The following is a 24,625-nucleotide window of genomic DNA, read 5'->3' on the forward strand; positions in this document are numbered from 1 at the left end:
AAGAAAAAGTGCCCCCAAGACGCTGTCTGCACAGCTACAGGACGCAAGGAGAGGGACTGGCGGGTCTGTGACATAAATAGCTAAAGCCAGCCTTGCTACGCTGCTCACAGAATCCTCCCCATCCAGGGCTCCGGTGCTAGTCAGACTAGAAATCCAGGCCCCTTCAGTCTTGCAATCTTCTGTGGAATTGCCTTTCCCAGCAGCTCATCTGCATGCGTTCTAGTTACCCCGGGACACAACATCTAGTCCTGAAAAAAAGCTTGGCCATAATTAAGAATTTGAAAACCAAAAATGATCAATTACAAATTTCTTCTTCCTGCTAAATGGGACAGCGTGTGTGTGAGAGAAATAGGATGTGTGTGCACGCACATGTGTGTAGCCAGTGACCTGGAGTGTGCTGTTAGTCAAAGTGCATGGCTGCTGAGTGCTACTACAGGACAACAGCAAAAAAGGAACGGGCACCACACAGAAATAGCTTATAGGCTGAAAGCATCTGTACAGAAAGGGCTGCGAACGCAGCCTGCAGCCAACCCAAGGCAGGAGCCTGCATAGATCCTCACCTGTAGTTCAGCTGCCGGGAGAAATCTACAAGTGGGAGTTGAGAAAGGCTCACCTCTTTTCTGCCACATTGCGCCAGGAAAAAGGGCAGTTAATGTTTCAGACAACTGCAGAAACCAAACGAGAAAAAGCTCAGTCGTGAAAAGATCAACCAAGAAGACAGTTTTAAGCCTGTCAGACCCAGAGTTCACACCTCAGGAGCGGAGGAGAATGGCTGCTGTAGCTAGTGCAGCAGGAGGGCTCCACTCCACCAAAGTAGCGGAGATTTAGCCATTTCTTTCTGCATTAATCAAAGCTTCTCCCCAGCATAGGAGGGGACTGACTTGACAATGGCTCCCTTCTCACATGGCACGAAGGGCCAACCAGAAACAGTTCCCTCACTGGCTCTGGTTGGGAAAGACAACCGTTTAACCATTCTTGCCATGACGGGAGAGATCATCACAACCAGATCACACCCCCTGTTCTGGGCACATATGGAATTTCTAAAGTGCTCCTGCTAATACCAACCGATGAAAATGGCCTCCCATGCCCAGCAGTGGAAGGCGGTACTGCAGTTAGTCATGCTAACAAGCGATAGCATTTAACCTTTAACATCAAGTTCCATCTCTGTCTGTTCCATTAGTTTTCTGAAATGCACTTTTGGGAAATGTTTCCTATGAGCAGATGACTGGGGGGGGGTTTGGTTTTTTGGATTCATTGCTCAGTAAAATGTTGCCATCGGAGGTGAAGTTTCCTTGCAATCCACAATGCAGAATCAGTGGAATCAAGTATCCTGCAAGTGGCCAGCTCATTGTTTCAACAAGGAGCTGCTCTCCTGGTTTGTCAGTTCTGGTTTTCCCCTTCAGTGGTTTGAAAAGTTCACAGTGGTACAACCCAATGGTTTGCAGATACAGGAGTGAAGAAATCCCTAGTAAGGAAGCAATGCGTGGAATGAGGGACTGGGGAAGGGGGGGAACATCCTCCAGCAAAGAGAAGGCTTCCAGACAGACCCCTTGGATCTGCAGGGAATTCAGGGGTGTTTGGAAGCACTGGGATGAGCGGGGAGTTAATGCCAATCAAGGAAAAGTGCATGTTCTGGAGTGGTATGGTCTCGGAGGAGTTCTGCAGTGCAAACGTAAGGGGAGGGGTCTGGAGAAATCCCTTCTGGAATGTTGCATGTAGAGAGGTAAAGACTGGCATCCGTGTGGCAGAGGACGGGGTAGGGGGTCTGTTGCCAGCAGGTCTACCCTGTTCTTCACATTTAACGGGTTTCAATCACCACTGGCTCATAAACTCCAGATGAGACCCTGCAGGAGGAGGGGGGGGAGAGAACAAGTTCTTGTATTCATACCTTTAAATTAATACAGAAGCATCTATGCAGAGCTCAGAATTCAGGAATTTTTTCCAAACAATAAAAAAAAAATACTGAAAATAGCTAAACCAGCCTGCATAACAAAAGCCAGGCAGCCAAATGGCAATCAACATCCCAAAGCTGGAAAGAGAACTGGCTGCAACACACTTTTCCTTCCTGCGAGAGACAGATGAAAGAGGCTAGGCAGAGGACATTTGGAAAGGCTCCAGAGGGGAAGCTGTCTATTGGAGCAGCGAAACCCTTAGCACTACAGGGCTCTAGTCACAGCTTTGCCACTAACTTGATGTGTGACTTTGCATTAGACACTTCACCCCAAACTCCACTTATCCTGGAGCTTGTGAGGTTTAGTGAATGTAAAAGGCTTTGCGATCCTGTGATGAAAGGTGCTATGGCAGTGCAAAGCATTATGGGAACACTATTTAATAGCATCTCTCCTCACAGACTAAATGAGCTCTGAACGGACACAGGAAAGCATGCAGCTGAGAATGGAGAATGAATTAGGCTTTGCAGTTTTGCTATAATCCAACAGGGGGCAAAGTTGCCTGCCTTGAACAGGCTTTGAAAGCAGAGAAAGATAGACTAACCCCGATTGTTCTGTACTTTTACACACCTTCCCTCTGTCCCCATTCTAGCAGCCAAGATCAAATACCCCAGTCAAGCTTCTGCTGAGCTCTGAATACACACAAGCACAGCTGCATCCTGTGACTAAAGGGATCCCAGGAGTATTAACGTGGGAACAAAGCCATCATGTATCGCACGATCTTCAGAAATCTCTACTGAGGTGAGGTGAAAGTCTCCTAAGCAGAAAGAACTAGCTGACTTATCTTTACAGAGCTCCCGTGTCAACCAACCTTTCAGGAGCCATACCTGTTTCCCAGTTGAATCCCACTCAATGTCGTTGTGCCATCTCTGCTCACAAACAACCTCAGGTTACTATCTGCGGATAGGAGAAGAGGAAGAAAAAGATAGTAAAATCCACAGTCCTGACAATCCCCAGATGTCCCCTACGGTCCATGTTACACAATGCTCAGCTAGGGCATTTTCATTCCGTTTCTGTGAGCACAGGTGTGTTTACACTCTTGCTCTGATGATTGTGACACTTCGTGGAACTCCCTCTCCTTGCTTTAGGAAGATCCCCAGGGCAAACCAGACTTTGGAAGAGTCAGCTTTTAAAAACACATTTTAATGAATACGGTTTTGATGGCTAGGTTGGGTTTTTTTTAAACTTCTAAACCGTGTCATGAATGAAGGAGTTCTTAGTATTATTTTAAAAACTCAAACAAAGAGACAAACATTCCTCGGCAGCATTTGCAGTCTCATCATTACACCACTATGGAGGTGCCCTGTTCTGTTTGGTCTCGTTTTCCCACAGAGAGCAGAGTGCAAATTCATTAATGAAGCACGATAACCTGTTTTTAATCATCCAAGCTGACAGAAATGCAAACAGTGAACGGGGTGAGTAATGAACAGCAAATTAGATTAAAGTTTAGAGTTCTAGTAAATCTAAGCTGTGGTTTGTATAATAGGTAAGAAAATTAGTTTAAATGAAATACTTTTTTATTATTATTAAAAGGAGGACTATTTGAAATTTTCCCTAAACTGACCAATTTTTAAAAACATTGTTTTCAATTCCTTTATAAAGATTGATAAGGCTTTTCCCCTCCTCTGTACTATTCGCAAGGGTCTTTTGGTCAGGCCTGAGTGCCAGTATGTTTAGAACCCTCCTTCTTCCCCTCTCTTTGCACACACCTACCCTGCTTCCTCTCCAGCTTTGCTGCTCCTGTTACTGGCAAACACCTTCTTGCACAGCGTGGGAAAAAGCGTGCCCAGGAGCTGCCCCCAGAGCTATGCAGGAGGGTGATGCAACTGAGAAGCAAAACTGACTACACATGAAGTGCTGTCAAAAGTAAACCTGGAAAAGAGAAGGACTGTTTGCCTCCAGCCTCACAGCTTCAGTTACTTGTAACAGTAGCAGGTACAAACTGTTTTCAGAAGGAAATGCAGTTTTCACATCAGCGGGGTCCCTTTAAGATATCTGCCACTGAAACTTCCAGCAAGTACGAACAGCAAATTACAGGGGAGTGGGAGGCACCATTGGGTGACGCGGGAGTCGGGATTAGAGAGGTTGATGAGCATTGCTAAGGCTGGGAGAGGAGCAGCAAGTCTCCCCTCTGCGCCTTGTACTAATCTCACCTTCAGTATTGCTGACGTCTGTGAAATCCTGACTCTGCATAATTTTCTCCACTATGTCGTCAGCATCAATCCTAGTATCGTCCACCCACGTTGGGTGACTCTCCACTGAATCCTTTTTCCTTCTGGGAGGGGAAAAAAACCAAACAAACAGATTCAGCCCCTCGGGTCACAGGCTGCCAGTGCGGTCTGTGTCCCTTAGCTGTAGCCTCTTCCTTTCCGATTATAGCAACAGCAAATCTGAGGCCATAAAGGTAAAGGAAGAGCGAAGGAACCTTTGTTTCTAGGCCTTCCCCCATCCACAGAGATATCATTTTTATACTGTACCTACCGGGACGATCTATCCAACAGGATGGTTGGTCTTGGGGGGCGAGGTGGCTTGTCTAGTTTGTGGTCCCGCTCTCCCTCAGGACACTCCACTGTCAAACTGAGCCCCCCAGAGGCGCTGCTGCTGGTGGACGTATTCCGGCGGTGGGTCAAATCAGACATACTGGAGGAGCGAGAGTGCTCCGTGCTATAACCTGTGGATAGAGACTCATTACAAACCAAACCTACCATCCCATAGCAACACAGTGCAAATAGCCAAGTCTCCAGTCAGGGCACGGAAGCTTCACTGAGGAGGAGAGGAACCTCAATCCACAAAGGCAGAGGATTACACAGATAAGATCTGCAGTCATCACAAAACTGGGAGTTCAGAAGGCAGGCTCAGGAGTGGCTCGAGGTCACAGGCGTGGCTGTGAATCACTCGCAAAGGAGGAGAGTGCCAAAGGAAAACAGATTTGGAGATCTGAAGACCTGCGACTTCCTGGACATGGACACCAAAGTTCAGCAGGTCAACAATTACCGGAGATTTTGGACTGCTGGCTGGCATAACTGGAGTTCCGTGAATGCCCTGAGTGGAATACTTCCTCTGGACTGGACAGATTCTGGTCTGGTTCCTCTGGAACACCTGCCAAACAACAAAGCACTCACATTATCTCTCAGCCAGCTAGTTCGCCACTTCCTGCAGAAAGACTGGATGGGACTGTTGTTGCACTAGGGCCAGGGAAGGGTGCACACTTGTTGCTCTACATTGACTTGCACAGGGCTAGAAGTTGCCAGGGACCATTTATGACAGTAGCTGTGAGAGGCTGTGTCAGAGCAGTCACCCATTCCAGTGGCTGACGGGGCGCCCAACTCTGGAGTTACCAGGGATCTCCAATCCCTCAAGCCCATGGAGATGATGGGTCACGTCTGAAGCTATATTTCATAAGTAAAAGATATCTTTGAAAAATATTAAGCCAGCTTGGTACATGCCATGCAAGAGACCAAGTGCTATTTATAGGCTCTTCACTACTCAGACAGACAGCAGCCAGTGGAAAGCTGCGAAGGCCATAATACAGGACTTTTCAAGTGAAGAGCGACAGAGGGTGGTACAAAAACCTAAAGGGGCAGGATTCTCAAAGCTCCAACAAAGATGCGGGAGGATCCCACCAGGTAGGGAACTGAGTTTGTGACAGGCTGACAAGAGCGAGGTGGATTGCCAGTTAAGGCTCTGAATCCATCTTTCCCTCATATACACAGGTACAAGTCAGATGTGGGGCCTGAGTAAGAGATGATGGTAAACCTCAGACTGGAACTCAGCCCAAGGGTGAGGCTGAAGCAGGACAGACAGATGTACGATATAAAACAAGAAAGGGGAAGTACTCCTTCCTGTTAGCTGCTTTTCCTACTATAACCCCCACTCTTCTACCCTCATAAGGGCGAGTTTCACCATCACTACATCACCTATGAATATGGCCTGAAGAGTCGGTGCTACTTCTGAATTTCCAGATTTCACCATCCCCGCCTGCATGTGAAAGGGTTGTAAGGAGCATTTTTGGTCTCCTGGGTAAACATGTAAGCCAGGTTTTTTTTTAAGGGCTCATTGAGGTGAACTGGTTAGCTCCAGATTTTGGTGCACTATGTATCTGTCACAGTATATTTGCAGCCCATTCACTTTAAAGAGGGGAGCCAGGGGAGGCTGCAATGTCCTTGAAAAATGGAAGCCTAAGAACTCTGCTTCAGCAGCTGGAATGAGACCATTAGACCTCAGACCCCGAAGCACTAAAAGCTGCACAGGGACTTTTCTAAACATCAGCCTGAGCAAACCTAACAGCAGAGGGGTGAACAGTGTTAAGTGTCACTGAATACAGGAGGAACCACAGTGATGGGCCTGTTAGAGAGGATTGCAAGGAACACATTAAGTCAGTCCCTGGAATGGCTTCATCTCCTCTGTTAACAGAAATACATGTGCTGCACTTTCATGTTCACTCTGCCCAGCTACATTGAATAGAGAGTCATACAGGTTTCTTAATTAGCAAAGACACTAGGACCGGTGAGGGAGAGCGTGCAATGCAGAGATTCATTAACCTTCCAAGTGCTGGAGTAAGCTGAATGGAATCCTGGAACAACAAAGAGCTGTATCAGTCTTGAGCACAGAGGGCCTGTACCTGGATTGAGAATGGTGGGTCTTGACTTGGCCTGACGCACTGCTCCAATAGTGGCCGAGCTGCTGATGCTACTGGTAGTCCCCTCGCCCTTACAGGTCAACTGCAGGGAGGAGTCCTGTCCTGGGATGGTGATGGATTTGGCTGTGGAAGGAGGCCTGCAATAGCCAAAAGACAGGACGGGACACAAATTACGCAAGCAGAACTGGCAGCTTGAAGAGGTGACTGACAAAGGGGACCATTCCCTTCTTGCTTCCTTGTGGGGAAGGATGGAAGCCTGCAAGGAGTTTTGTAAGCAGGGAACACTGCAAAACCTTTGCTTTTCTGCTAGTTTTTTTACATTAGAAATGCGGGTCTTTGACTAGTTTAGAAGACTACAGTGGCCAGCGCACTAGCAAAATTACTACATAAGTGATTTTATCAGTCTTTTGTCCTCTCAACTGGTCACTTTAAAAAAAATAATCAGACTATTTTATAGATTTTAAGGCCAGAAGGAACCATAAAATCCATTCAGTCTGACCTCCGGCATAACGCAGGCCAGAGAATTTCACTCAGTTATCCCTGGATTAAGTCCAATAACTTGTGACTGACTCAAGCATATCTTCCAAAAAGCATCTTGATTTGAAGAGTTCCATAGATGGAGAATCCATCACTTCCCTTGATAATTTTTTTCCAATGGCTAATCACCGTCACTATTAAAAGTGTGGGCCTTATTTCTAATCTGAATTTGGCTTTAACTTCAAGCCACTGGTTCTTGTTATGCCTTTCTGAACTAGCCCTTTAGTATTTGGCATTTTCTCCCTACAAGGTCACTTATTCTCTATAATCAATTCACCTCCTCAATGTTTTAGATAAACTAAACAGATTGCACTCCTTTATTCTCTCACTGTAAGGTGGTGTTTTTTTTTTTTTTTATTCTCCCGTGTCCTCTCCAATTTTTCAACACAGGACACCAGAACTGTCGACTAAAATCTAAAATCTTTGGAACCCCCCTCCCCCCCAATCAAAAAAGCGTATTTGGGAAAGGGGGTGAACCCTCCTAGTCTAGATACAGCTTATAACAATAGAAAAGTGCTTTTACAGGTACAGCTTATACCAGTTCCCCAAACAAAATAAGCTATACCAGCAAATTTTTGCAAGCATAAATCCAACTACACTAGGGTTTTTGCCCATATAAATATGTTGTTAAAGTCACATCTGTAACGGACATTACTACAGAGGCAAAAGTTTTAAATGTAGACTCCAAGAAGCATGCAGCAGAAGTAAAAAAAAAAAAAAGTTATTTTGTTGAACAGTCACCGAGAGATGCACATATAGCTCAGTCAGGACTTTTCAACATTACAGTGTAATACGTTCGTTGTGGTTTTGATTCACTGTCTTCATACATTGTCATGACATCACTATGCAAATACTGCAAAACAATGTTAGGATCTCATACCACAATTATTTTGTGGCTCTCAGAGACCTTGTTTTCAATAGTGAAATCTCTCTCCAATGCCTCAAGATTGATTACTACTGCTCACAAAAGGACGGAATGGTACAGCTCATAGTGACAACTGGGGTTTGTTGCTAACTCTCTCCAATGCCTAGCACCGGGGTAAAGGATATCTTCAGTTAAGGTGTACAAACAGATCACAGCACAGACCTGGGACCACTTCCCACCACCATCTGCCTTATAATTAAAAAAAAAAAAAAAAAAAAAAAAAAAAAAGTCCTCCAACAAAACCGGTCAGGGAGGGGGGGAGGACAGAAACCAAGACTAAATTCTTGATATTTTTAAGGTTAAAAACAAACAGATTAAAAAAATTATGCTTCTTTTCTCTACCACAAAGCAGCAAAGAAGCCAAAATGGGAGCACACTTTAGGAAGTCCTCCACACGTCTCCTTTCATGGTTCATCTCACCTGTTCATTTGTAGATGTTACCATTAATCCCTTAATCCAGTCAAAAAATTTTTTAATGTAAGTAGTAGATACTACTAACTGGCAGTTCTAAGAAGTCAAAAAGTAACCTTGTACTTGTATAACACCTTCTATCAGTATATCTAAAAATGCTTTACAAACATCTCTGTAAGCCAAATGTTTTCTCCACTTTACAGATGGGTAAACAAGCACAAAGAAAATAAGCGAACTGCCTGTCACACAGAGTCTTTGGCAGAGCTGGGGATAGAATGCAGGAGTCCAGATTCCCAGTTATAAGCTTTTTTCCTACTGTACTTTTGGGGAAGTTTACTGGTTTATAAAATTGCCTAGGTGATCTATGGATAAGATGCACAGGACCAGGCTTGTACGTCTCTGGGTGCTACCAGGGATCTAGGCCAGCTCAGGGTAGATAGCCCCACCCTTCAGGGAACAGCTGTGTGTCCAAAAACCCAACAAATGCAGCAGGTTCCGTAAGAGTGGAAGACGACCCAGCAACTCACGTTTTGAAGCAGGGGTCCCCAGAGAGCAGAGACATTCCAATTGTCACCTATGGGAGATAGAAATGATACAGGTCATTAGGAACTGCCAATTCCACCCAACTAGTCAGTCATCAATGGGGATATCCACATTGGGTCCTGCGATACTGGGGGAGGGGGAATCTCAGAATCAGGAGTTTGCACAGTACTTTGGATCAACTGGACTGCCTTTCCATTCAACACAGAAGGAAGATTGAGGGATACAGTGGAGCATTATTTTAAGCCACTAATATCACTATATCCATGATGTATATCAGCACCTCCTGCTCAGAAAGATGCTACAGCAGCTCTAATGGTGGACTCAGGACTTTCTTCCTACTCATGTTTTATCTGCAGATACAGGATGTTATTGGAATGCTACTATTTAACTGCATCTCTGTACACATCAGAGTGACTGCTCTCTATGGAAGTGGGAAACGGTTTCTCTCTCTCCAGTCTGGCTTTGGGAAGGTGCTTCTCTGCTAAACATCCCTGCCCATGAGGACGCAAGTGGGAAGGCTGGGAACAAAATTCTGTACTACAAATTCAGGTGGGATTTTTGAAGAATGCACCGAACCGTAGGATCCCTCCCGTGCGGACACTGACTATGCACCTTTAGGATGGAGTTATCCTGCCGGGTGTTCTTGGTATCATATCCTTCCAGCAAGGAGCATCGGACAGTGAATCCAGAGCCAGCAAATTCTGCCAGATTCAGATCAGCAAAACCCAGCTGTGGTCAAGAGAAAACAGGAAAAAAAGCTCAAGAGAGAGTGAATCACACACAGAACAAAAGAAGAGCATGTGTTTATGGTGTAGGGGGCCGATGCCTCTGCAGACCACTATGCAACTGTGGTTACACGTCAGCATCTACTCTCGAGGATGGAAAAGGTCACAATTTTAGGCGAACATTTCTAAGCCTGCAGACAGCCCCTGTATGGAGGAAGGAAACACAATGGTAGTTCTGGTGAGGACAGTGTTAACCAGCCTGCGGTTGTTGCATAACCAAGGACGTGGAAGGCACTAGGTCAATGATGTGGAAAAAACAGAATCACATACACAAACATAATAAGGCACTCTTTGTACTAGGACATCCCAGAATGCAATGGAGCCTGCAAGCCAAGAGATGAAAGGATATTGTTGTAGATGAAACTGACACATTGTTTCTGAGAAACAAGAAGGAGACCATCAGAAAAGCAAGCTAGAAGTCACTTGAATTGTAGATATCCAGTTATAACCTCCTCTTTGGCCATGCAGTAAATACCAGACACCCTCTGGTATATGCCCTAGAGCAGGGGTGGGCAAACTTTTTGGCCCGAGGGCCACATCGGGGTTCTGAAACTGTATGGAGGGCTGGGTAGGAAAGGCTGTGCCTCCCCAAACAGCCTGGGCCCTGCCCCCTATCCGCCCCCTCCCACTTCCCGCTCCCTGACTGCCCCCCACAGAACCCCCAGCCCATCCAACCCCCTCTGCTCCTTATCCCCTGACCACCCCCTCCTGGGACCCACCACCCCAACTGCCCCCCTGGAATTCCACCCCCATCCAACCCCTCCTGCCCCGACTCCTATCCACACCCCTGCCCCCACAGGCCCCCCGGGACTCCGCTTATCCAACCCCCCCCATTCTCCTCCCCCCTGAACCTCTGCCCCATCCAACCGCCCCCTGCTCCCTGGCCCCTGACTTCACCCCCGGGACCCCCCGCCACTTATCCAACCTCCCGGCCCCCTTACTATGCCGCTCAGAGCAGCGTGTCTGGCAGCTGTGCCGCCCAGCCGGAGCTAGACATGCTGCCGCTCTGCCACCCAGAGTGCTGCCCGTGCGGTGGCATGGCTGCGGGGGAGGGGGGACCGCAGGGGAGGGGCCGGGGGCTAGACTCCCTGGCCAGGAGTTCAAGGGCCAGGCAGGACTGTCCTGTGGGCTGTAGTTTGCCCACCGCTGCCCTAGAGCTTAGCCATTGTGTTGGGGTGCACCTGGAACCTCGTTTCCTCACACCCCAGTGGTTAGCCAGCCAACAGGAAGTTTGATAGACAGGAAGGAAAAGGAATGTTTTAGGAGATTTTTAATTATGGTCTCTCTAAATCTTAGTTCTTTTAATAAACTAGAGAAGAAAAGGACACAGGTGAGTGAGAATGCAAAACAAGTCGAGCCGATAGGAAGGAAAGCAAAATCAGATACACGGTACAAGTATGTTGACAGGAGAACATACAAGAACCTGAATCAAAAAGCAGCAGTTATGTTACTCTGCACTCCTGGTCCTTTGAAGATTTATTATGAACACAGTCTAGGTGAGGGAGTCAATCAAAGAAGCCAACAGGACAGTTCAGGTTCTCTGCACTTTCGGGTGGTAAGTTTTCTCCTTGACACACTCAGCCCAATCAATCAGACCCAGCTGCGGTCTCTGCCCTTTCCCTGCGTTTGAGCAAGTTACACAACCCCACAGCGAGGAGAGAAAAGCTTGGCACTCTTCGATGGGTAGGCCCCGCTCTCACAGGGAATGCAGGAGAAGTTGTTACAACATACACTGCAATACAGGTCTGGGGTAGTTGATGTTCCCTTAGGAGGGAGCACAGACCTGAATTACAAAGAAAGCTATCTAGCAGCATTCATGGTAACATTTTCTGATCTTGTGGGTTTTTTCTGGAACTGAAAACAGTTGAGTAGGGCTCAGTTTAGAATTCCCTTGTTTTTAATCTGACTCTTACCTCTTGGCAAGCAGAAACTCCACCCTCCCATGCTGGCCAGCAGCTCGACACGCGAAAGGGACAATGCTATTCCTTCTGCTGTTTGAATCACAAGGATGACTCAAGTTCATCAGTATTTTCCCCCCTGAATTTTTTAACCACTGTTCCATTTGCAACCCAGGACAGGGCAGCAAAATTCAGGTATGCCCTACTAGAATGTCTTGGACCAGTAAATTATGGGCCCGGGTCAGCACCATGCCAATGGCGTTTGGGGTTTCATCCAGTCACTCTTGGAAGCTGACAGGTGATTATACAGTGCCACTGTAAATCAGTTCATGACAACTGTATGAATTTTGTATTTGGAACAGAGGAAGCCAAGTTCTAAACAGCTGGGATGTGCCTGCATAAGAATGACTAAGGGACCAGATGAGAGACTGGGACTTAACTGATGGTCAAGAGATTAAAGAGAAGGCAAGAGGACCGTGACACACTTCCTTTCTCCCCACCACCGCCTCCAAAGGGACTGCAGGGACAGGGTGAAAAGAGACTGTAGGGTAAAGTGTATTCTCCCAGTGCTCTCACTACACTAGGCTACGAATCAACCCCCAGCCGAACAGGCAGTAGCTCCAGGAACGAGAGAACAACAAGGCTCCAATGCTAAGTAGCTCCAAGACCGAAGGCCTTGTGTTTGCTAACACATGGTTAGCCCCTACCACCACCTCCTAGCTAATACGCGATACAATCTTAGGGTGGACAAGGCCGGTGTAGTTTTGACAGGTGTCAGTAGGTTGGAGTAAACTTCAGGCTCCTTGCTGGTCAAAGTAAACACTAGTGGGGACCATAAGGTTGAGGAGAGCAGCTAGCAGGATTGTTTAAAATGCTGCTGTACCCCAGAATGGGGGATTTGGGCTCACACTCATGACAACACCAATAGGATACCATTACACAGCACCCCCCCTCAGGGACGGACCAACTGCAAACCCCTACCATCCAATGCACAGATACAAACCCCTGGACCCCCTCCCTCAGAAGACAGGTGACTGGCCCCCATGGACTGCAGAGGTATAAACTGATGCAAAGCTTTACATAGCATGCTGGGGCCAGGAATTTTTTTTCCAGGAAGCAGACTTCCAGTGCAGGGAGGTGTCTGCTGGAAGGCAGAAGCTGCAGGAGGAAGGATCCCTTAATGAAAGGATGTTCTCAGCTGTAACCTTTCAGAGCAGTTTCCCTCATTTTTCCAGCCAGCTGACGGCATTTCCATCCGGTTCAGGGACAACAGGAGGGGAAAAAATAATAATAATAAAAAAAAAGTTTCCACTTCAACAGCACATCCTGCTGGCCCAGATCCATAACACCTCCGGTCCCCACACCCTCCCACAGCAACTTTAATATGAAGTCCAAAGGTCTAGGGAAACCCAATTTCTGTCCTCTGCACAAAGCCACTTGGAAGCATCAGCAAGTGAGTCTCAGTACCTCATAGCCACTTTGGCGGCATAACTGGGGGGAATGTTGGCAAGGGCCCAGCGTTCTCATTAGCAGCGGGAGAGGCCCTGCGATCTCTTTGTTGCTATCTCCTCACAGCTCAAAGAGATTTTGTTCCACTGAGCAAAGTTACGAGTTTGTAAAGAGATGAAAAGCCCTGAAATTTCGGAAGGATACACATCTGCATGCAACCCGCTGACGCACAGAACACGTACACACACACTCCTTCTAGTGCACCTCACAAGACCACTGCTTATCTTTGGGTAGGTTTTCACTGCAGAGTTAGCTTGGGTGATTGGCATGTGGGTTAGCCTAGCCCAGTGGGAGCAGTCACATTGCAAAGCTCTAGCAGAGTTACTGTGTTCAGTGGTGCTGCACTCACCTGTATGTTGCTAGGACTTCTGGGGGCAGAGCCTATGGTTCTTGTGTGTTGTAGTAAGGTGCTCTATGATTTCCCCAGTAAATTGGGGAAGGCTTTGGAGGATTATACTTGAGTGGTTTACCTTACGCCCTCACTGCAAAGCGGGCAGGTTATCAGCCCAAATAAAAGCAGCACTTGGACTTTAGCTTATGTCCTAAGGTGGGCCAGATACCCCAGAGTTAAAGCACCACCAAACTCAGATCAGAGGGGTATCTGTGTGCATCTGTGCATGCATTTTTTGGGGGGGGGGCAGTTAGGGCAATACCCAAGTAAAAGCCTGGGGTAACTCTGCAGTGACATCCCCTCTGAGGCTCTTCCAACCCAACACCTCCAAGTGGTAGGGAAAAATTCAGGACATAGATTAAAGAGGGAACAGGCATGTATGTACTCAGTTAAGCAGGTGTTGCATGCATGTCCCTCCCTCCAGCTGCATGGCTCTCTTGCTGGGTAAGCAGCTCTATAAAATGGAAGAACAACTTTTTTTAAAATGTGAAGTTAGTGAGTGAGAAACAGATGGTCAACCCTGATAATTATCACATAATTAGCCACAGAACAGGAACAGAGTGGGCAGCAACAGCTTCCTCCACCCACAGACCTCAATCCACATGTAAGGGTGAGAGCCTTGTTGAGCCTCCAAAGTGGATTCCATCCTTGGTCTCGGACCCTGCCAATAAAGGTGCCAACTGGAGCAAACGGTGATGGGGCTTTATGGAACAAGAACACCTGCCCACTGGGCACGGATACTTTGGCACATAGGCCAAAGACCAGCCTTCACATGCAAGCAGCTGGCTTTGGGCCCCGTGCAGACTCGCAACTCTTAAACCAGCCCAACCTCTCCTTCCTGCAGCAGGACCCAGTCTGAAGAGGGAAGAGACTCACAGCCCGTTGCCTCTACTGCAGTGCATGAGGTTTCATGCATGCCATGCCTGATAGGAGAAAAGGAATGAGTTCCCCAATAAAACCCTTCTGTTGATCAATCTGTTCGTCCCTTCCAAGCCTATAGTGCTCTCCATGAACACGCCTTGTTGCGCCAAGAGCTTCAGCTAAGCTCCAGACTGCGGTTCTAAGGGTCAGCTAACACAGCTAGCTGCTGTCCAAGCTGGTTACTGCATTCTGGGGAACGCAGGGTAACAGTCTACATTCTCTGTGTGCGTGTTCATTAGGGATGACCCCGAGCGGTAGAGTTTCACATCTGTCTCAGAACTTCCCCACAGTTTAAGGATGTGCAGGTCAGTGGTTTTGGATCAGTCCCATCTCTAGAATTCACATGTACAATGGGATCTGGATTCTGTCCCAGCAAGTCACAGTCCTGCCGTTTTAGGGGAAATAAATTAGTTCCATCCCCAACTACAACTAACGGCTCTTTCCTCAGACTGCTTTACACAAACACAGCCCTGCTTCCTGAGAAATTCCACCGCTGGCCATTTGTCAGAGCGCGGATGGGCCAGAGGCGCTGAGTGAACCCAGGACAGCCCAGCATTCTACTCCTTTTGCACGCTCTTTTGCTCTTACCTTGGAGTAGGTTTTTCCGCCCTTCAGTTCCTATAATGTGAAACAAGAAGAAAAACAGGAAAAGGAGCCATCAGCTTTACTGTGGGAACAAAGGGAAACTCATCATACTGTCAGTGTTGGAATAGGCCTCCAGGATTTCACCCCTCCTTGGCACCCAGGGTACCACCTCCCTCATCTCCCCTTCAAACAACATCGCAGGAGGATGGGGTGTGGATGTGTGAGGGAAGGGCGCTGACTATTTCCATTCAACTAGCCCAAGCATAAAGCTTCTAATTACCATTCAATATCCATGCATCCTCTCACACCTCCAAGACAAGGCGGCCACGGAGCTTTACCAATACATCCAGCTGCTGGGGATGCTCCGACATCAGAGGTGGAGGCTGGGTACTCACCTTACGCACAGACACTCGGCAGATGCAGGGATCCAGGAGGCCGGTGGCAGGATTGGCACTCATTTTACACACAAAGGTGAATTTCTTCTTCCAGCGGACACAGTTCTCCTGCACTTCCTCTCTATGGGGGGGGGGGGGGGGGGGAGGGAAATATCAAGAAAAAGAAGCTTGAAAGGAAGGTACAAAGCAGATCAAGCCAATCCCAGCTGCAAAACCTTCTATTGTGAAGAGCTGCCTGGTCTGCAAAGCTCTATTTGCAAGGCATTTCAATCAACGTCAGCCAGAAATCATCACATACAGTTCTGGTTATTTAGGTGCCAAAGACAATTCCCCTGACCAGCAGACAATCCAAATTTCACACTGGACTACACATCTCCTCTACACTGAGCTTTAAACAGAATTTGGGGACAGTGTTGAAGCATTTCCAGCTAGACCTGTTTAGTTGGTTGGCTGTCCATTGTGGATAGGGCTAAACTCTGTTAGAAGTAAGTCTAAGGCCTGGTCCCCACTAACCCCCCACTTCGGACTAAGGTACGCAAATTCAGCTACGTTAATAACGTAGCTGAATTCGAAGTACCTTAGTCCGAACTTACCGCGGTCCAGACGCGGCAGGCAGGCTCCCCCGTCGATGCCGCGTACTCCTCTCGCCGAGCTGGAGTACCGGTGTTGACGGCGAGCACTTCCGGGATCGATTTATCGCGTCTAAACCAGACGCGATAAATCGATCCCAGAACATCGATTGCCTGCTGCCGGACCCTCCGGTAAGTGTAGACGTACCCTTAGAACTAGTTTCTAGCCCATCCTGCACAGCCCTGGACTCAAATTTAGCCACATGCCTTACAAGGCAAGCACTCTGCCTACACAGGGCTCTCTATGGGGCAACTCTGCTCTCATGCTGGATTGCAGTCAACACAGCAGCCTTAGAGCAGCGATTCTCAGCCAGGGGTACGGATACCCCTGGGGGTACACAGAGGTCTTCCAAGGGGTACATCAACTCATCTAGATACTTGCCTAGTTTTACAACAAGCTACATAAAAAGCACTAGTGAAGTCAGTACGAACTAAAATTTCATAACAATGACTTGTTTATACTGCTTTATACACTATACACTGAAAGAGAAATACAATATTTATATTCCAATTGATTTATTTTATAATTATATGGTAAAAATAACAAAGCAAGCAATTTTTCAGTAATAGTGTGGCTGTGACACACTTGTATTTCTATGTCTGATTTTGTAAGCAAGTGGTTTTTAAGTGAAGTGAAACTTCGGGGTACGCAAGACAAATCAGACTCCTGAAAGGGGTCCATTAATCTGGAAAGTTTGAGAGCCACTTAGAGGACAGAGGCACTGCAAGTGGGAGACCACTATATGCACAGAAAGCAGGGAAACAACAGACTGGGACCATGCCAGCTAAAGATCTTGTGCTCCTGGTTTGCACTGCAGCTGCAACAGAGGCCGGCCCCGTCCAAGAGAAAGATCAGGGGTCTCAAACACATGGCCCGCGGGGTTGTTTTCTGCGGCCCGCGAGCTCCTCGCGGCCCCCACCCCAGCGTTTACCTAGAGCGGCTCCAGCCCGACGCACACCAGGGGAAGGGCAGGCTCCCTGCCTGCCCTGCCCCCTGCCGCTCCGGGAAGCGGCCGGAACATGGGGAAGGGGGGGCACAGGGCTCTGTGTGTTGCTCTTGCTTCAGGCAGCGCCCCCAGCAGCTCCCATTGGCCGCAGTTCCCCGTTCCCGGCCAACGGGAGCTGCTGGGGGTGGTGCCTGAAGCGACAGCAACACACAGACCCCTGTGCCCCTCCTCCCCCAGGTTCCAGCCACTTCCTGGAGCAGTGCGGGAACAGGCAGGCGGCCTGCCCTGCCCCCGGTGCGTGTCGGGCCGGAGCCCGCCCTCCGCACCCCTCCTGCAGCCCAACCCCCTGCTGTTCCCCGCACCCCTCCTGCAGCCCAACCCCCTGCTGTACCCCACACCCCAACTCCCTGCCCTGAGCCCCCACCACACCCCACACCCCTCCTGCCCTCCCTGGGGGCAGAAAGGGGGCAGAGTTGGGGTGGGGATTTCAGGGAAGAGGTTGGAATGGGGGCAGGGCCTCATGGAAGGTGTGGAGTGGGGGCGGGGCCAAGGGTGGCGGGGGGAGGTGTCAGTAATGCGGCCCTCGGCCAATGTACTAGTCCTCATGTGGCCCTCGTGGTCATTTGAGTTTGAGACCCCTGAGAAAGATGGTGCTGGGGAGGGGAGAACCTGTGCCCGGAAGAGTCTGGGAATGGGGGACAGCAGCCATCCAAGCCCCCTACCTAATCCAAGCACTGCAAGGCAAACTAAAAGGTGTTTAAATCGAGTTACTGTAGCCTGAACCACAGAAAAATGGAAGGGAGAGAAATGGAGGCAACAAGAGAATTGCCTCTATTTTAACTTACAAGGACTTCAGATCAAGATTCCTGCCTCTGCAAGGCCCTGAAAGGAAGCAAGGGAGGGAAAGGGGGCATTTGAAACAAATCCTCTTTTTCGGGGGCGGTGCGCATCAGCACGGGGGACAGGTTTGAATATCCGTGCAGAGAGGGCGCCTGGGGCTACGCGCGATGCTCACATTACCAACTGTCCCTCTGCACACCGGGAAGCCCAGCCTGATCTATTTCCAGCTCAGGCCTCCGCCTTGAACCAATTAACTTCTCTGGGTAATTGGGGTGGGGGGCAATGAATCTGTGACAAGGGATTTTGCCATTTGTAGCTATTAGTTGGCAATCTTAATATAGGGGTTATCCCCTCCCTCTCCTAGCACAGCGCAAAAGAGAAAGGAATGAGGGCACCAGGTATACTCTGTACTTTAGTTATGAAAAGCAATCCCTATCCCCAACCATAGCACCCAGGGATAATACAAGATAATGAGATCAGAGGTGTGAGGAAGAAATACCTTCAACACCAGCCTGAAAACCTCCCCAATACTGTTTCTATCTCGGGATTGCCTGACCCACACTTCAAGGTGAAGTCAACAAGCCTCTCATTCGTGCGGCTTGTATAAACTGGTTAGGGTGACTCCAGCAGGGAGCTAGAATAGGGTGGTTACTACTAGCTCAAAAATACTGAATCCTCCCTTATCTGTCCACAAAGGGGGCTGCATCATTCCCTTTTACAGATGGGAAAACAGGCAGGCTGGTGATTTTCTCAAAGTCACAGAGGGATCCTAGTGTCTTATGCAAGATTAGAACTCAGGAGTTCCTGGCTCCTACTCCTGTGCTCAAACCACTGCTCCAGGCCTTGGGACCAAAAGTGGTAATTCTCTCAGAGGAGACTGCAAGGTTTTTCTCACAATAAAGCATCCTCAGCACCAGCCAAGTTGAAAGAACTACTGTTTTTTAAAAAAAAGGGACAGGAGGGAAGAATACGTCAAAGAACTCAGATGTATGTGATGCCATAAACCTGATCTGATGGCAGGTAGCACTCGTGCTGAGAGCTCAGCAAGGAAAATTCTCTGGACATGGGATCAGAAAGGAGTCCAGGCAGGCCAAAAATACATATAAAAATGTCATATGTGCTTCACAGATCCAAGGCAGGCATTTGGGATTGGCAGAAGCCCTGCAAACATCAAGCCAAGGAGATGTCTATGTTCAAAGCAGTGAATGAAAGGCTATGACACAACTTGGGGAATTAAGATACAGAGCAAAAGAAGGGAATCCTGTCTGCCTCAGGAGAGTCACATACCGAACTGGCACAGAAGAGAATCTGAGAAAAATGTTGTACATAATCACCTCACACTTCATCCAAGGAAGTCAAAGTGCTTTAAACATTAATCCTTGTGCCCCGCTGTTAAGTAGGTGGGCATTTTCCCATTTTACAGATGGGCAAATTAAGCATCCTTGCATTCAAATATAAGTGCTTTATGGATTGCATGCAGAGCAATCACTTCACTTCCAATGCTGGCAGGTTAAAAAGTCCTTAAAAATCATTAGACAGGAGACAGTAAAGGGAACAGTGAATGGTTAAAGCCGACTTCTTCTAGGAAAAAAATAGTTTTAAACAGCTCAGATAGGCTGGTGTTTGATGAAGTGGCAGACCTTGTCTGGCCATCTGCTGGCATCAAGTTATCATTGGGCAGATAATTACAGGGAGCATGTTTTAAAGGTGGCCTTGAATGAAGCCCAGAGTTTCATATTTAGCTCTGGGACACTCCCAGCTGTACAATTAGAAAATATCACACACAAAAACCAATGAGATGGTAGAAGTGTGGCCAGGAGATGAGGCGGGAGATGTCACTCTCAACCCTAATCACACAGTCATGCAAAATTAAGAGCCTAAAACAGATGCGTCCAATTTTAAACCTTACTCTATACTTGAGGAGCCAGAAATAGATCAGACCAACGCCTGGACATAGGTGCAGACTCACCACTGGGTCTTCAGAGGTTTTATATTAGTAACTGTCTATTGCAGTCTGCTTTGTTCTGCATCCCCAGAAACCTGAGCCCTTGCCAGCTAAGCTCTGACACTAAACAGAGTAAGTTTTATTAAAAAAAAAGGTATATACTTAGCCTGGGAAGAGTAATTATACCATTCTCACAATGGAAACCAAACCAAGCCCATAGAGTAAGTGCCAGTTCTTTGCAGAATGTGTGGAAGGCCTGAGTCTAAAGAAAGGGCTTCTTTAGGGACTTCAAATTCCCAACTTGTCCATTTAACATACCCCCGACTCCCTGGATAGTCAATAGGATGGACCTCTGCATCCTTTCACAGCCAGTGGTCTACCCCATCTAGAGCCATAGCGCAATGTGACAAAGGGGGTGCCATAATGCACTAGAGCGCTCCGTGGTTGGAAGGATATACAGCGACATCCCACCAGCAAGTCAGAATATACAAGTGGGCAAGGTGATCATGAGACCTCAAAGGTTCTCTTTGGGCCAGGCCTTGTACAGATTTTGCCTAACTAGGGGCTTAGAGTTGGAAGGTGGAAAGCGTTTCAGATTCAGCAGTACAGATCGTTACCAAGCACGATTTACTTGCACATCTGCCAAGCACAGAACAGCACTATTCTAGCAAGCCACAAAACCAACCATGACTGTAAGATGGCTAAAAGGGACATTCAGAAAATACTGTCAGAAAAGGCCGTGCGTGGAATAAATGCTGTCTTTGAATCAATGAAGTCTCTTGTCCTGCATATGAGTAACAGCTAACCAGAAAAATACCTAAACTCCCAAACAGACCATAGACAGACTCTGGTCTCTTCAAAGTGTGCCCAGCCACACATCCCAACATGCACACCCAAAGGAGAAGAATTTTCACCCTGTCAGACCTTTGATTATTAAAGAAAAACTGAGTTTCACATTGACTTGAATCCTGAAGGAGAAAGTACATTGCTAGTGAAAATAGTTGTCTCCTTTGATTTTCCACAATTATTATTCTGCGATCTTTTGGGGAAGTATAATGCTGTTCTTTTCCTTGCACAAACACTTAAGAAAAAGATAGCTTTCTTATGACAGACATTTCAATAGTGCAACACGTTTTGCACTAAATTGCTAGACACTTTACACTCAAAAGCAGAAATGGCAGAAAACCAACTAGCACACTGTTAAATTAGATACTGTGTGCCAATCTTTCCCCTATGAGCAGGGTTCCTTATTTAGCTCTCTCACCTTTCAAATTTAGGAGCAGAGCTTTATTATTCGTGATGCTCATAGTCATTAGTGTCCTCTTGCAATGGCTCCCAGTTTGAAACCCTTTCTAAGATGTGGATCTGTGTCAGCTCCTCTGAGCAGCACTAATCCGCCTGCATGCCCACAGCAGATGGTACTCTGTGCCCTGTTTATTGGTTCACCACTTCATTCAGTGATAGCACTGCAAACATTACCCTTCCAGTGCCAAGTCAGATCAAGCTAGTGACACGGTTTTAAAGAGGTCAGCCAGCCAATTCCCATCTTGGATTCCTATAATAAATGTGACTGATTGGTTGGAGCAGCCATTGTACCATTTTCCAGGTTTCTCCTCCCATTTCTCTTTCTCTGGAGTGGAGATAGTTGGTACAGCAAGACCAAGAAAGCTGGACAAAGGCATTCCCCAGAGGTGAAAGGAAAAATGTGATGAGTTTCAGGAGCTATTCCTGGAGGCGGATGCCTACATTTAAATCCTTCACAATTTCACTAAGGCTAAAAGCGGAGCCAGAAGACACTGTTACAGACACTGTCAAAAGCTGTACTGTAGATGGGATCCAATTGCATCCCAGTAACCAGGCTAAAGCCTGAGACAGTCCAGGGTTTTAATGTGTTTCAGGGACACTGTTAGGTCCCATTTATGCTCTAGCATATGACACCGTAACTTGGTCAGGTGATAACTTTTGTTCCCTGACTCAGTTGTAGCTGTAGTGTAACCCATGAGCAGCTCTGGAAACAATTTTTAGGAGCTAACGAGCTAATGGTGCTATGGTGTCTGCAGTAGTTTAATGCACAGGCAGGCTATTTACTAGACATCCGAATTTACACCTGTCCCACAGCTATCAAACCCTAGGCCTCATTACAAACTTAGTGAAAGTTTTGTAAAATAGATGCGCCCCAGATGATTTCACACTTATCTTGACTATTGTGTTCTTTAAAAAGTGTCTCTGAATATGTAAAAGAAGGCCAGTGTCCTACATCTGGCCCTTGGCAGGTTGAGAGTTACGGTCCAAAGGGTGTCCAGACAGTGCCAACAGGGGGATGTCTTTACTACAGTGCAGCCATTACGAGAGGAAACCCTGTATGCTCAGCTATCTGGTTTCTGTGCAAGGAAATGGAAAAAAGTCAGCAGCAAACAAGCTATACCATCGGTAGCTGGTGCACTAAGAGGCAGCCTATCAGCAGCAAGCTGATGTTGGTACCCCTTTTCCCACTGCAGAGCAGTTTGCACACACCTGAATCAGCTGCAATGTACTCAGATCAAGGTGCGTTATAACTATGTAAAATGTACAAAAAATCCCAACCACCTTGTTTGTCAGAAGCTAAATGGCTAGACCTGCTACTGTACCAAATGGAGAAAGTGGCCATTAACATTCCAGAGTAATCAGACACTCTCTCCATCCCAGAAGCACTCATGTCCCAGCTTTTAACCTCTCAGGTGTGTCCCTAAACTCGCCAAAGGATTAAGAGGGAGGTAGGCACAGAGGTATTTCTTAGGGAACACCAATTAACACGGATTAGCCTGTCTTTCTCTTGCCCCATCCATCCTAAGATTTTAGGAAAAAGGTAGAAACAAGCCAATAAACATGTGTTCCAAAACTGGGAATACCTGCGTAGGTGTTCAGCTCTCAGTAAGCAGGGCTAGTAGCTGGATTACACACTTTCAAAGAGCAGCCATGTGCTACAAGAAGTGATGCTGATGACTCAGTATGCAACAGTATTTGAGCACAGTGTTAGGAGGAGATACAAAGAGGTCCTCACCACCTGTGGTCATTAATGAGGACACAGCATTTAGACGCATTCTGGCAGTTAACCCTAGTGATCTGACAAAGACTGGGTGATAAGTAGGCAGAATGTAATATTTCCCCGTAGTTTCAGCTAAAGTTGTTACTCACACAGTTCACATCTTACACTGTAGTTTTTCGGTGTAAAATGGCTGCTGCATTAAACCCCAGAGGTAGCCGCACAACAGACGGCAGCCGCAGCGAGTGAATAGATTCCTAGACACAGGTTGTACAGCACCAAGATTTTTTTTTTATGTTGATTAAAAAGAAACAGCCCAAGCTGTAGACCAAGGGTTCTCAAACCTTTTCAAATCACTGGACTAGTGACGGCAACCTCACATGGCCACCTCCCCAAACCTGATACCGTATGAAGAGGCAGGGCCGGCTCTAGGATTTTTGCTGCCCAAAGCAAAAACAATTTTGGCCACCCCCCCCCCGCCCCGTTTTTTAATTACCCCACCCCTGGCCCCGCCTCAACTCCGCCCCTTCCCTGCCTCCTCCCCCCAGGCTCTCAAGCCTAGGAGGGAGGGGGAGACTCCGAGTGGCCGCGGCGCGCGAAACGGCTGTTTTGCGCGCCGCGGACGCTCGGGATCTCCCCCTCCCTCCCAGGTTTGAGAGCCTGGGAGGGAGGGGGAGACCCCGAGCGGCTGCGGCGCGCGAGTGGCAGTGGAGGTGAGCTAGGGCGGCTGGGGCACATTTTTAGGGGCGGCATTCTGGCGCCGGCCATGCCGCCCCTAAAAATGTGCCGCCCCAAGCACCAGCTTGTTTTGCTGGTGCCTAGAGCCGGCCCTGTGAAGAGGATGGTAACACCAGGACAAGATGAATTTTAACTGAGTAGCTGCACCCATCACATTGGTTTCTCATGCTGGACCCCAATTCTGCTGTTCTGTCTCTCTGCAGTTTGCTTCCTCTCCCTGCACGTAGGATTTATGCTTTTCAGTGCAGAACCTTCCAAGTGCATGTATTGAATTCTCACTGCTCTACCTCCAGATCACTTTGCCATGTGCCTGTTTGCTGAGCATTTATTATGCCTCCAACTTCTGGATAAAAATTTAATCAATTAAGTTTGTAGAGACAGACACTCATTAAACAGATTGATATCTGTGCAGCAAGCCACGGGAGAGCCAAATAAAGGAAAAGTGAAAACTACGAGTGAAAACTAACATGTACACCTTCGGAGATGCATCCGAAGAAGTGGGTTGTAGCCCACGAAAGCTTATGCTCTAATAAATTTGTTAGTCTCTAAGGTGCCACAAGTACTCCTGTTATATGTACACCTTGAGCAGTATAGGATGGCAAGAATTCCCTCCTTTCAATTGCACATGTTTCTCAATTGGGAAGGAAACTTCTGGGGATCATGGTTTGAAGAGGACTACTTGGTGGGGCAGCCTTCCTCCAGGAGAATGTCGGTGTCTGGGAAGAGGTGATGAGTAGAAGCAAGCAAAGTGTAGCCAACAATTTTTAAGGCTTTGGGACAAACTTTCATTGAACTTTCCAGGAGTCTGAGAGATGCCACTGACTAGTGGAAAACAATGGATACATGATGTGGTAAGAAATCTAAGGTGATGAAGCCCAGAATACAGCAACGTGTAAGTGTCTAAATGGTAAAAGCCATTTAAATCCAGAGCTTGTCTTTCTTGGACAGAAAGGATACTAGCTACTCATGACTCACACTGAAGTCATTCAGTTATGACTGAGCTTATGTCACTCATT

General features: G+C 47.5%; 1 protein-coding gene across 1 annotated transcript in view; it reads right to left on the reverse strand.

Annotated features, from left to right (window-relative positions):
* Nucleotides 1-1,235: 1,235 nt before the first annotated feature.
* The window catches only part of EEIG1 (estrogen-induced osteoclastogenesis regulator 1), a 41,758-nt gene continuing 18,368 nt past the window's right edge, over nucleotides 1,236-24,625 (reverse strand). Inside the window, exons 2-11 of the mRNA XM_065418758.1 lie at nucleotides 15,489-15,609; nucleotides 15,097-15,126; nucleotides 9,617-9,733; nucleotides 8,989-9,035; nucleotides 6,571-6,725; nucleotides 4,944-5,048; nucleotides 4,431-4,620; nucleotides 4,103-4,224; nucleotides 2,777-2,846; nucleotides 1,236-1,844 (exon numbers count right to left, since the gene is read on the reverse strand). Coding sequence (XP_065274830.1) covers nucleotides 1,799-1,844; nucleotides 2,777-2,846; nucleotides 4,103-4,224; nucleotides 4,431-4,620; nucleotides 4,944-5,048; nucleotides 6,571-6,725; nucleotides 8,989-9,035; nucleotides 9,617-9,733; nucleotides 15,097-15,126; nucleotides 15,489-15,609 — 1,003 coding nt within the window. The 3' untranslated portion in view covers nucleotides 1,236-1,798. The remainder of the gene's footprint in view (nucleotides 1,845-2,776; nucleotides 2,847-4,102; nucleotides 4,225-4,430; nucleotides 4,621-4,943; nucleotides 5,049-6,570; nucleotides 6,726-8,988; nucleotides 9,036-9,616; nucleotides 9,734-15,096; nucleotides 15,127-15,488; nucleotides 15,610-24,625) is intronic.

The sequence above is a fragment of the Emys orbicularis genome, chromosome 18 (assembly GCF_028017835.1).
Source record: "Emys orbicularis isolate rEmyOrb1 chromosome 18, rEmyOrb1.hap1, whole genome shotgun sequence".
NCBI lineage: Eukaryota > Metazoa > Chordata > Testudines > Emydidae > Emys > Emys orbicularis.